The following is a 12,197-nucleotide window of genomic DNA, read 5'->3' on the forward strand; positions in this document are numbered from 1 at the left end:
ATATATATATATATATATATATATATACACATACATGCTATAGTCACAATGATATGTTAGAATATTTCATTATTTAACGTTTACTTCATGTTGTCCATGTAAAACAGCAGGTCTCAGTAGCAGTATTTTTATCTCAGCCCTCTTAAGCCCTCCTTTATCTTAAGCCACAGGGGGAATTTTTGATTGTTGATTATTGATAGGCTTTTAGTACAAAAAGGCTATGCTATTATTATTGTAAGTATGTAAAATTTTCTGATGAATTATGATTAAAACAATGACAGCTTCATGCATGGAAAAACGTGTCATTGGTGTTACTAATGAAACAATAAGTGACTTTAAAATTTAAACAAAATATCAACCCATTTGATACCTTGATGGTAAAATAGCCCAATTTAAATATAATAATTAATATGTTCATTTTTAAGATAGTCATACTTATCTGATTCTTATTATTTTCATACATTCTAATTAGAAGACATCAGTTTTATACCTGCCATGGTGTGAATTTAGCGCTCTTGTCACACTGCGTGTCATTGCAGATAACACCGTGGATGGCATGCGCTATGGCATACGTAGCTTTATACACCAGGTTAGTCACGCGCAGCTGCGACGTGTCTGTATACGGGTTCTGCAGCGCGCGGATATCCTCACTGCCATCACATTCCCGCGCGCCCCCTGAGGAGCCTTTTAGGCTACAGCTGAACGAGCTCTCCCAAAACTCCGTCAGCAGAGGAGATTTCAGTGCTTGTGCTGGAGAGAGATCCAGAAGAAACTCACGAAGACCTGGAATCACCGAGCGGGGAACCCCAAATCCTATCGCCCCAGCGCACATGTTAAAGCGCAGAAACTCTGGATCTATAATCCACGCGTCGCTGCCGACCCACTGGAGGGGAGGTGGCGGCTGTTTTACCAGCTCCTCCAATAGAAATCTTAAATCGCCTTCATGAAGAAACGCTACTAGTACCCGGGCTGTTGATCTCCGGATGACGTTCGCCACTCTCTCCAGTTTACTGCGCGGTTCTGTTCTGTAGTAGGACTCGGAGTACTCCACACAGATTCCCTCCTCCTGCGCAGCTTTTAGAAACGACGCCATTCCATAATTTCCATAGTCTGAGTCGCTGCGCACTGCCCCAATCCATGTCCAGCCAAAGTACTTGACAATTTTTGCAAGTGCGGCCGCTTGATGGTGGTCACTAGGGACGGTTCTGAGGAAGGCAGGATACTTACTTTTATCGCTCAGACATGCGCAGGTTGCATAGTGACTCACCTGATATTCGGTACAGAAAAAAAGACGCGTTAATTGATGAGCCCGACTTAATCCTTGCCCTGGTGTATCTGATATAATACGGTGCTTCAGTCGTAACTGAACACAAATGGTTCATTTTGTACCACATAGTGCAGACTAAAATCACCTGTGGAATTCCAAAAAGACCCAGAATTCTAGTCACACTCATTGAAGATATGGAATAAGTATCTCCCACGAGAGCAGGAACAGCGGCGGCTGCAGATTTTGAGCAGGAATGGCTTTCATTAAAAAAGGGTTCCATGCCGTTTGCAAACTGAAATGCAGCTTTAACAGCCATCAGCACTTCAGAACACGTGTCGTGTATCTGGTATCCTAACGTGATTCCCGGCAGGAGATCTGTTCTGTTGTTGATCTCTTGGATGGTGAACTCCATGGCACGAGCGAAGCGCAGCTCCCTGAAATTCATACTGTTCAGAAACATAAGGTTTAAAATCAAAACCATTGACAGAGCAAGTATTTTTTAACCAAGTGCTTTGACTCATCAATAACTCAATAAGTAGCGCATAACCGCAAAAACGGACATTTGTTTATCACAATTTTTCTGTGATGCCCCCCACACTGTAAATTCACACACAGACCTCCCAGAGCACTGCGGCGGTAGAGGCTGTCTGGTGTAGGTTTTCTCTTCTGATTTCATGTAGGAATGAATAGCGAAACTCCCTCCAATCATAAAATCTCCATTCAAATAAAGACCAGGTTTCTGAGGATCCTCCCAGACTCTGCAGCTGCCCGGGGCAGATTTATATGCTGCTGGTTTGAGTCCAGTTATCCACAGCACTAATAAGAACATCAATAAAGGTGAAATGAGCTGCATGGTATCCTCCGCAGTTTTCCGCACCGTGGAGTGACTGCAGTGCGTGATAGTGTTTAAATAGAAACCTTATTATGATCCCCTGTGGGTGTGAGCATAGATTCAGGAGGCGTGGCTGTGCCTTTAATAGCAGCTGCAATGAAGGACATAATGTTTATGCTTGATTCTCCTTGAGATGTTGATTTTTGGCGTATTAAATGAATAACTGTGGGCCGTATTCGGAGCTCAGCGTGCGCAGTAACGAAATGAGAAATAAAAAAATTGCTTTTCTTTGTTTAAAACAACTGCGTGTTTATCGCACTATTAGCTTAAGCGCATCTCACGGGGTAAATATTTTGTTGCAACTATATATAGTACCCGCGACCCTGAGGGAGAATCGGCTTACAAAATATGTGTGTGCGTGTGTGTGTGTGTGTGTGTAGTAGGAATCTAACATGGGGCCGCAAACGGGCCCCGAGTTTCATAACTGACTGCGGCTCTACTTCAGGAAGCCCACTTTTATCCCTCCAGCTCGCCCCAAGAGTGAAACGGATAAGTGGCTTATAAAATGTGTAAATAAGTAAATAGTCAATTAATTATCTTAATTGAAGTCTTAATTAATGTGATTATATATTCATTATTTTAATTGTTTCCCTATTGGCAAGCACGCGCGCGCGCGCGCGCGCACACACACACACACACACACACACACACACACACACACACACACACCAAGTCCAAGTATTGTCTCATTTTGCAGTCACATTTGACAAATAAAATATATCATTTGATAATAATGTGACATCCACCAGTCAAGACAAGTTTTTACAGTATAATATGACAGCAGTGGTGGACAGTAACGAAGCAAATGTAATTATGTAATTGATTACTGTACTTTCCTTGTATGTTTTTTGGGCAACTTTTTACTTTCACTCCGCTACATTTAAAAGTACAATGTCTTAGTGTTTACTCCATGTTTTTGTGACATCTGTTGTTTCTTTTGGTTTGTGTGCGTATAAAAAGTTACAGGTCAAAACGAAAGAATCGAAGCAAAAACACCAATCAGGGCACACCGCGCACTTTGTTTTGATTGACCTGTTGGGCATATCGACCCATTTAAAGCATACAGTTCTAAGAAGGCGTTTTACGGCCACCGTTCATAAAAATAGAAACAGTAGACTTTGTGAATAAAGTCGTGATATTTCGAGGAAAAAGTTGTCACATTACAATATTTCTCTTTGCATTCTTTAAATCTTGAAGTCTTATTGTTAAACTTGCAGAGAACTCTCACTCATTCGGATCCTTCCATGCAGGAGCTGGACTCCATCTCCCAGAACCCGCTGGAGTATCATGTGGCTTCCTACTCTCCACCACGATCCTATCAGAGATCTCAATCTCCTGACTATTAATGCCACATACCTGCGTTTGGGTCATGTAACTATTAGATTAGACTTTTTAAGCCCGAGCTTCAGTTAGTAACATTGTGAATTATTGTTTCATTGTGTTTAATGTGAGAACAAATTTTCTTTATAGAGTTATACTACCTCACTTCTAATTCTGCCTCATTTCTAAAAAAACACAGTACAAAATGTAAATGACAATGAAATGCAATGATGTGCAAATTAATTAAACCCCAAATTTATTTTAAAATATATACAAAGTATATTAAATGTTGAAATAGAGAAATTGTTTTAAAAATAAATAAATAAATGCCCATTTTGAATTTGATGGCAACAACATGTTCCAAAAAATTTGGGATGGGGTAACAAAAGACTGGTTACATTGTGTAATGTCAAGAACACTTGAAGGTTTATTGGCAACAGGTCAGTAATAATAATGGGTAGGAAAATAACTCCAGAGAGATGCTGAGTCTTTCACAAGGAAAAATGAGGAGGGATTCAGCACTCTGCAAAAGAGCAAATAGGGGAAAAATTCAAGAATAATGTTTCTCAACATAATATAGAAAATAACATGGGGATTTTTTCATCTACAGTACTTAATATCAGTAAAAATTTAGACACTACAGATAAATCTCTGTATGCATCTGTATGTATCTTTGGGCCCTCAGGTAGCATTAACAACAGATATGATAGAAATCATTGCATGGGCAGAGATTTCTTTTTTGAAATGTGTTGTTGGCATGAAATTCAAAATGGGCATGAAATGGGCATGAAATTCAAAAATTTTTAACAATACAATTTCCCAGGTTGAATGTTTGATTTGTTGTCTTTGTACTATTTTTAATTAAATATAGGGTTTAAACATTTTGCGCATGATTGTATTATGTTTTTATTTACTATTTTTCCCTATTTTTTGGGAATTGGGGTTGTATTACCTTTTTTGCCTGTATTAAACCATCTTTATATGCTATTTCACTACTATATTTACAGTGTATAACACTGAAATGATGTTTTCTGTAGCAGCGTTGAAGATAGAACTAATTTTATAACACAATTCAAATGACCTTAATTTTCAGGGAATTAAGTTGATGTGTGGCCTTGTGATGATGGCCATGTATTGTGATTCAAAAGTAATCCTTATTTATTTGTATTCAAGATGACAAATGTAAAGTCTATATTGATCAGATTTATAGATGCTAAACAACAGTTATTTGGCACTTACAGCATGACTTAATCATGCACAATGTGCTGCAGCTGAAATATTACTTTAGAATCAAGTACTGTCAAAAAAAAAAAAAAAAAAAAAAAAAAAAATATATATATATATATATATATATATATATATATATATATATATATATATATATAGAGAGAGAGAGAGAGAGAGAGATAGAGAGAGTGTTAATGTTTGTTTATTTATTTGGGGGGTTGGCAAATTTGATTTTGCAATATATATTGCAAATATGATTATGAAATAATGCAGAATGGTTAATTATTAAAGTTAAATTTTTAATTTTTAAAGTTAAATATCTAAACATTTCCCATAATTACTGAGGAGGAGAGTCACACCATGTTGGTGAATGAGGAAGAAGTGCAGCAGATCCAGTTGTAGCAGCATGTATGCACTTTATCATGTCACGCACAAAACAAAAAAGATAGACTTATAGTTCACAGCTTTCACCAATAACAAAAACAAGAGCCTATTGTTTGTCCTGTCATTAATCTTGTCACATCAGATTTTTCTACAGTATCGGTTCCTCTCTCTTAGCTCTCTCTACTGAATGGAAAAATGACATAGTACGGAGAGAGATTATCCACAGATTCACATACTTATCAAACAGACTGCGACTTCACTCAAAGTAACCATCCACCTCACAGACAGCGCCTGACCACACAGGCAAGACCACATATAAAAGCAAAAAAAGAGCAAGAAATGATTGACTAGTCTATAAATGTATGGTTCACTTTTTTTTTTTTCCAGAATAGTATTAAATTAAAATAAGATAAAGCTAAATGGTGCAAATTGCAAATTAATTTGATGAGAGTCAAATCAAATACAGGGGAAAAAACTACTTTTGTCTCTAAAAATTTTGGTTTACATAGTGCCCTTTGAGTTAAATAAGGCTCCTGTCATTCAAATGAGTAATGGGGAGGGACTTATGACAAAGTTTTATATCTGCATAATTATGTTTGATCTCTGTGAATCATTTTAGTGGAGCATAAGTTAGCCAGCTGCTAAAAACAGCTAGCCAGGGAAGCTAGTTCTCTGAATGTCTAATGCCTCACAGCTTCCTCAGATTACAGTTTTGCATGAACCCGCCTCATTCTTTCACCTTCCTTGCTTGGGAATGCACTCATACTAAAATATAACTAAGCACTGTAACACAGCATTGGAGTTGTGTGGAGAGGATGTGATGTAACACTGCTAAAGCTTGTTAGGATGTACAGAAAGAGGTGAGTTTGCTGTAGGACAATACAGTTACTTAAATAATCTCATCACTCAGACTTGGTCACAGGAGAACAGATCGCCGGGTGCTGCATTCAGACAGGGAATGTATAACTCCACATTTCAGCAACTGCTAAAGTACAATTTACGACCCATTTTTTTTACTCACTGGAGCAGTCTGGGGCTGGAGGTTAGGGAATCGGCCCTGTGACCGGAAGATCGCTGGTTCGATCCCCAGAGCCAAGAGTACATGACTGAGGTATCCTTGAGCAAGGCACCTAACCCTCACTTCTTCCTAATGTGTGTGTGTGTGTGTGTGTGTGTGTGTGTGTGTGTGTGTGTGCTCATTAATGTGTATGTGGTGTTCCACTTCACGGATGGGTTAAATGCAGGTGAAATTCCCTGTTGTGGGATTAAAAAGAGTCAATTAATCTTAATTTTAATGTGGCTTTATATGTTATTATCGATTATGATTAAAGTGGTACATGTAAAAAAAGGTTACTTACATATTTCTACACAAAACATAACTTAGTTATAAATATGTATTAAATAAGCTGCTATGTACATATAAATGTATATATAAATCAGCAGTTTTACTATTAGGTGCTGCATATGCAATGAAAGTCTCAGAGAGCCTTGGATGGAACTTTACCCATAAGATGTTTCTTGGTATTTTGCTCTGGCCTAAACATTATTATGAAACACTTGGGAGCAAAAATACAAATAATCAAACCAAAGCTTGAGGCAAGAGTTGCAAATATCTCTACAGCTACAGTGAACTTTCCAGGAGAGCTGACATAAGCTGGGATAAAGGTAACCCAAACTGCACAGAATATGAGCATGCTGAATGTGATGAACTTGGCTTCATTAAAGTTATCAGGCAGCTTCCGAGCTAGAAAAGCAAAAATAAAACACAAAAGAGCCAGAAATCCTATATAACCCAGCACAGCCCAGAAACCTATAGCTGAACCTAATCCACATTCCAGTATTATCCTTTCCTTGTATTGCTTTAGATTTTTAAAAGGAAAAGGAGGAGAGGTTGTCAACCAAACAACACAAATTAGGACCTGTATGAGAGTGAAGGTGAGAACACTGAGTCTCTGCTGTGGAGGCCCAAACCATTTCATGGCATTACTGCCTGGAAGTGTAGCTCTGAAGGCCATTAACACCACAATAGTTTTCCCCAGAACACAGGAGATGCAGAGGACAAAGGTGATCCCAAACGCTGTGTGACGCAGCATACAGGACCACTCAGAGGGCCGACCAATGAAAGTAAGTGAACAGAGGAAACACAGAGTCAGTGCAAAGAGCAGCAGGAAGCTCAGCTCTGAGTTGTTTGCTCGGACGATGGGAGAAGTTCTGTGTTTGTAGAAAACAGCAGCCACACATACAGCTATGAATGCCCCAGTGATGGAGAACGCTGTCAGGATGATGCTCAGAGTGTCGTCCCAGGACAGGAACTCTACAGGCTTGGGGAGGCACTCGTCTCGCTGGGTGTTGGGCCAGAACTCAGGAGGGCAGCGCACACAGTTCAGAGAGTCTGAAACATTAGAAAAATATTTAGAACCTTATTTTTGAAAGAACAGCAAAGCCATGTAAAACAAACATAAAATTGCACACTGTATTGTGATACGCAACCTGTCTTGTTACTGATCTCCCCTTCTGCACATGGTATACAGTCATAGCAGCAGACTGGCTTTCCTTTCTGTACAGCCTTCCAGGTTCCTGGAGGACAGCTCTCACTACACACAGATCGTGGCACCTGAAAGACATTAGACAAATGCAAGACATTCATTGTGATTTTAAATACAAAGAAAGGTAATGGTAAAGGACATTTAACAACTTTAAAACATGTTTGTATGTGTTGTATAATGGCTAATGTTAGATAAGTTAGATTGACATCTATGATTGGTTTATTTGCCGTTTGCGAGTTTCTTTTATTTAGCACATAGTAAAAAAAAAAAAAGTATATATATATATATATATATATATTTTTTTTTTATATATATATATATATATGTATTATTATTTTATGGTTATAACAGGTTGTTTTCATGCTAAAGTTTAGGAATGGATATGTATTAGAAGTATTCAATACATTGACTGTAATGAAGTTTTGTGTAGCGGTTTAACCGTCTACCTTGTTTTTGTCATATGCAGGTAAACAACTGGATGTGGATTGTGGAATTAAGACAATTAGCACAAAAAACAATGAAAGGGTTTGTGATACTGATTGCTTTGTAATGTATTGATTTATGCGGTATTTGAACCGGTATTTGAACCGGATTAGCCTTGGACGCCTCCTGGTGCAGGTGTACTCGACATGGCCTACTGGGACAAGACCCTGGGGTCATCCTAGGATGACAATGATTTTTTTTTTTTCCTTTCTTTTTTTTATATGAGGAGCCATCCAGAGTTTTTTGATGACAATGTTCATGTAGTGCTGTCTTTATGCACAAATGTGCAGCAAAGTACAGAATAAATGCTGGGTTTTTTTTGTACTTTATCTTTTGAAATAGTTATTCTCAATTAACTTAAGGCTATCAAAATATTTGTGTAATCACTCATCTTGGTTTTTTTTTTTTTTTTGGTATGATGAAGTTTAATTATAAATCAGAGCAATGAACATTTTGAGATTCTTTCCTTTTTTGTATGTAACAAATCCTAAAACTATATTTCTCTTAGAAAACACTTCAATGCATGAATGACAACTTGCTTCCATGTATTGTTAAAGCTCTTTAAAGCAAACTTGATAAAAATTATCACAACGGATTGCTTTATTTATTTTGGGTTCTTCTAACTGATGTGGGTTTGCTGTCAAAGAAGTTATCTGGAAGTTTTCAACTGTACCTCTGTCTGCCCCCCCACCCAGATGATAGGTCTGCCCATAGTGAACTCCTGGCCTTTTGGTCTGGATGTGTCATATCGGCCCACAGTGATGACACCCAAACCACCATCTTTTTTAAATTGATAGTTGATGAGCTCGTAGACAGCTACAGGATCACCATTGGCATCGAACGAGACCTGATAGCCAGTCTTTGTAGTGAAGTTCACTGTCTTGAGCTGGTTGAGTATCTGCAGTGGAGCACATGATTTGACAAACTGTAAATCCTGATCAACACAGTGCAAAGATCTTGACATAGTAACTTACACAGTAGCTGACTGTCAAATACGATTTGGGCAATTTGATCATAATGTAACAATAAACAAAATAAATAATGATATCTATTTATATTCATACTTTATTGTAATACTGGACTAACAAGACATATCCTATGATCATTGTGATTATATATGTATAAATATATATATATATATATATATGAATGTGTGTTAAAAATAATACATTCTATCATTAACTATTAGACACTAGTGTTCTGCTAGGACAAAACGTTCTGTGTTTTTTATCACCAAATATGTTGAAATATATCTGTACCCGGTTATGAATGAAACACATTGTGGGATTTTTTTTAAGACAGGAATGCGTTAAATCAGAAAACAGTAACACAAGAAGTGTTACAGTGGATAAACACAAGTTAGTGTGTTGAGAATTGAGGGATCACTTTTAGATTGTTGAAACAAATTAACAACCCAACACGATTTATAGGCCAATAGCCCACTTGACACAAATTATTGAATATATACAATTTTAAAGATAAAATCGTACTTATTCCAATTATACAGAATCTACGGAATTATTCTTAACTGTATCAGTTTTTTACCTGCCATGGTGTGAATTTAGCGCTCTTGTCGCACTGCGTGTCATTACAGATAACACCGTGGATGGCATGCGCTATGGCATACGTAGCTTCATACACCATGTTAGTGATGCGCAGCTGCGACGTGTCTGTATACGGGTTCTGCAGCGCGCGGATATCCTCACTGCCATCACATTCCCGCGCGCCCTCTGAGGAGCCTTTTAGGCTACAGCTGAACGAGCTCTCCCAAAACTCCGTTAGCAGAGGAGATTTCAGTGCTTGTGCTGGAGAGAGATCCAGAAGAAACTCACGGAGACCTGGAATCACTGAGCGGGGAACTCCAAATCCTATCGCCCCAGCGCACATGTTAAAGCGCAGAAACTCTGGATCTACAATCCACGCGTCGCTGCCGATCCACTGAAGGGGAGGCGGGGGCTGTCTTGTCAGTTCCTCTAATAGAAGCCTCACTTCGCCTTCGTGAAGAAACGCTACTATTACCCGGGCTGTTGATCTCCGGATGACGTTCGCCACTCTCTCCAGTTTACTGCGCGGTTCTGTTCTGTAGAAAACCTCGGAGTACTCCACACAGATTCCCTCCTCCTGCGCAGCCTTTAGAAAAGACGCCATTCCAGTATTTCCATAAACTGAGTCGCTGCGCACTGCCCCAATCCATGTCCAGCCGAAGTACTTGACAAGTTTTACTAGTGCAGCAGCTTGATGGTAGTCACTTGGCACGGTCCTGAAGAAGGCAGGATACTGACGCTTATCGGTCAGACATGCGCAGGTTGCGAAATGACTCACCTGTTTTCAGTACAGCAAAACATAAAGACGCGTTAATTTCAGCGCTTAGTTAAAGGACATAGTATAATTCCTGAGTTATTATCGAACACAAATAATTAATTTTGCACAATTTGGCGCAGTTTACAATCACCTGTGGAATTCCAAAAAGACCCAGCATTCTAGTCATGGTAATTGAGGAGATGGAATAAGAATCACCCACAAGAGCAGGAACAGCTGCTGCTGCAGATTTTACACAGGAATCAGTATTATTGAAAAATGATTCCATGCCGTTTGCAAACTGAAATGCAAGTTTGAGTGCCATCGCCACTTCAGCACACGAGTCGTATATCTGGTATCCTATCGTGATTCCCGGCAGGAGATCTGTCCTGTTGTTGATCTCGTGGATGGTGAACTTCATGGCACGGGCGAAGCGTAGCTCCCTGAAATTCATACTGTTTACAAACATAAGACATAACAAACAAAACAATGACACAAAGTAAGTTTCTTTCTTACCAAATGCTGATAGACGTCAATATCTCAGAAAGTAGTGCATAGCTGCAATAATAAAAAATAAAAAATAATAATAATAAAAGGAAAAGTGGTGATTAGAATGTGTTACTCCACAGTACAACTGCTCACTCCACACTCACAGACGGACCTCCCAGAGCACTGCAGCTGGAGTGGCGGTCTGGTGTAGCTGTTCTGCTCTGATCTCATGTAGTAATGCATGGGGAAAGTCCCCCCAATCACAAAATCTCCATTCATATAAAAACCAGGTACCTGAGGCTCAGCCCACAGCCTGCAGCTGACCAGATCAGATGCACATGCTGCTGGACTGAGCTCGGTTAACCACAGCATGAATACAAACATCATTAAAATTGAAGTGAGCTTCATGGTGTGCTTGTTAGTTCTCAGCCCTCTGAAGGGCAGAGAGAGTGCATTTAAATAACCTCCTCGTCGTGATGCCCTGTGGGCGTGAGTCCCGACTCAGGAGGCGTGGCTATGTGATGAATAGTACATGCAGTGAGATTCAGAGATATCAGAGATTCACTCAAGAAATTCTCTTGCGTAATTTGTTCTCCCACTATGAGCTGCATTACCTTCAGCTCAGCTGTTTGGCCACTTGACCAGAGAATGTCACACTAACACTAGATTGACATTTTAGGGCTAGTATTAGTGCCAGGTTTAGGCTTAGGAACAGAATGAGTGGTAGGTTTAGGTTTTAGTCTAAGGTTCAGATCAAGGTTAGAGCATTTTCAAATAGATTCAATAGACAATTAGGAAAATTTCAATCAAATGCCAAATAAACATTTATAAAGCATTTACTAAGGACTTTCCCAGTAATGTTACCCTATTTCCTCCTTTATCCAGTGCTTCTTCAGAAACAGTTCATTTGGCAGTTCATCACAATTGGAGGAGAACACTAATTGCCAATTTTCTTATATCGGATACTCTTCATTGTGTAATATGGTGGAAGAATTCCACACTAATACACCCAGCTTTGTTCTACAAAATAATCTAGACCAATTTCCATCCACTAACTATGGGATCACTTTGTCTGCAAAGTGTCTTACTTTTTATCTATATACTATTTTATTCATCATTATTTCAAAGTCATTTGATGTTCCATCCATACTACAGTTAGTATTATTACCAGATTTGTTCTTGAAATTTGAGCTAGGTTTAGATAGGGAAAAGGTTAGGTCTAGGTTTTTAATAGATAAGTATTAGAATGTAAATCAAATGCCAAGTAAGCGTCTATGAAGTATTTACCAGC

At 38.8% G+C, this 12,197-nt stretch overlaps 1 protein-coding gene and 1 pseudogene across 1 annotated transcript; one reads left to right on the plus strand and one right to left on the minus strand.

Moving 5' to 3' along the window:
• LOC108434107 overlaps positions 1 to 12,197 on the plus strand; it is a 212,065-nt pseudogene that overhangs the window by 56,648 nt on the left and 143,220 nt on the right.
• On the minus strand, positions 6,569 to 11,314 carry LOC119263713 (extracellular calcium-sensing receptor-like). The gene is made up of 6 exons (XM_037540182.1): positions 11,079 to 11,314; positions 10,572 to 10,872; positions 9,665 to 10,441; positions 8,793 to 9,017; positions 7,581 to 7,704; positions 6,569 to 7,482 (listed from the first exon to the last, which is right to left on the minus strand). Exons 1-6 carry the CDS (start codon positions 11,312 to 11,314, stop codon positions 6,569 to 6,571), a joined length of 2,577 nt encoding a protein of 858 aa, XP_037396079.1.

Source organism: Pygocentrus nattereri, chromosome 7 (genome assembly GCF_015220715.1).
Source record: "Pygocentrus nattereri isolate fPygNat1 chromosome 7, fPygNat1.pri, whole genome shotgun sequence".
In the NCBI taxonomy this organism is placed as follows: Eukaryota; Metazoa; Chordata; class Actinopteri; order Characiformes; family Serrasalmidae; genus Pygocentrus; species Pygocentrus nattereri.

Excerpts from the sequence above, each read along its gene's own strand:
- LOC119263713 (XM_037540182.1), bottom strand. The coding sequence starts at position 11,314 with ATGAAGCTCACTTCAATTTTAATGATGTTTGTATTCATGCTGTGGTTA. Across the intron at positions 10,442-10,571 it reads GTCTTTTTGGAATTCCACAG|GTGAGTCATTTCGCAACCTG; the intron begins GTGATTGTAAAC and ends TACTGAAAACAG. Across the intron at positions 7,705-8,792 it reads GGGTGGGGGGGCAGACAGAG|GTGCCACGATCTGTGTGTAG; the intron begins GTACAGTTGAAA and ends AATGTCTTTCAG.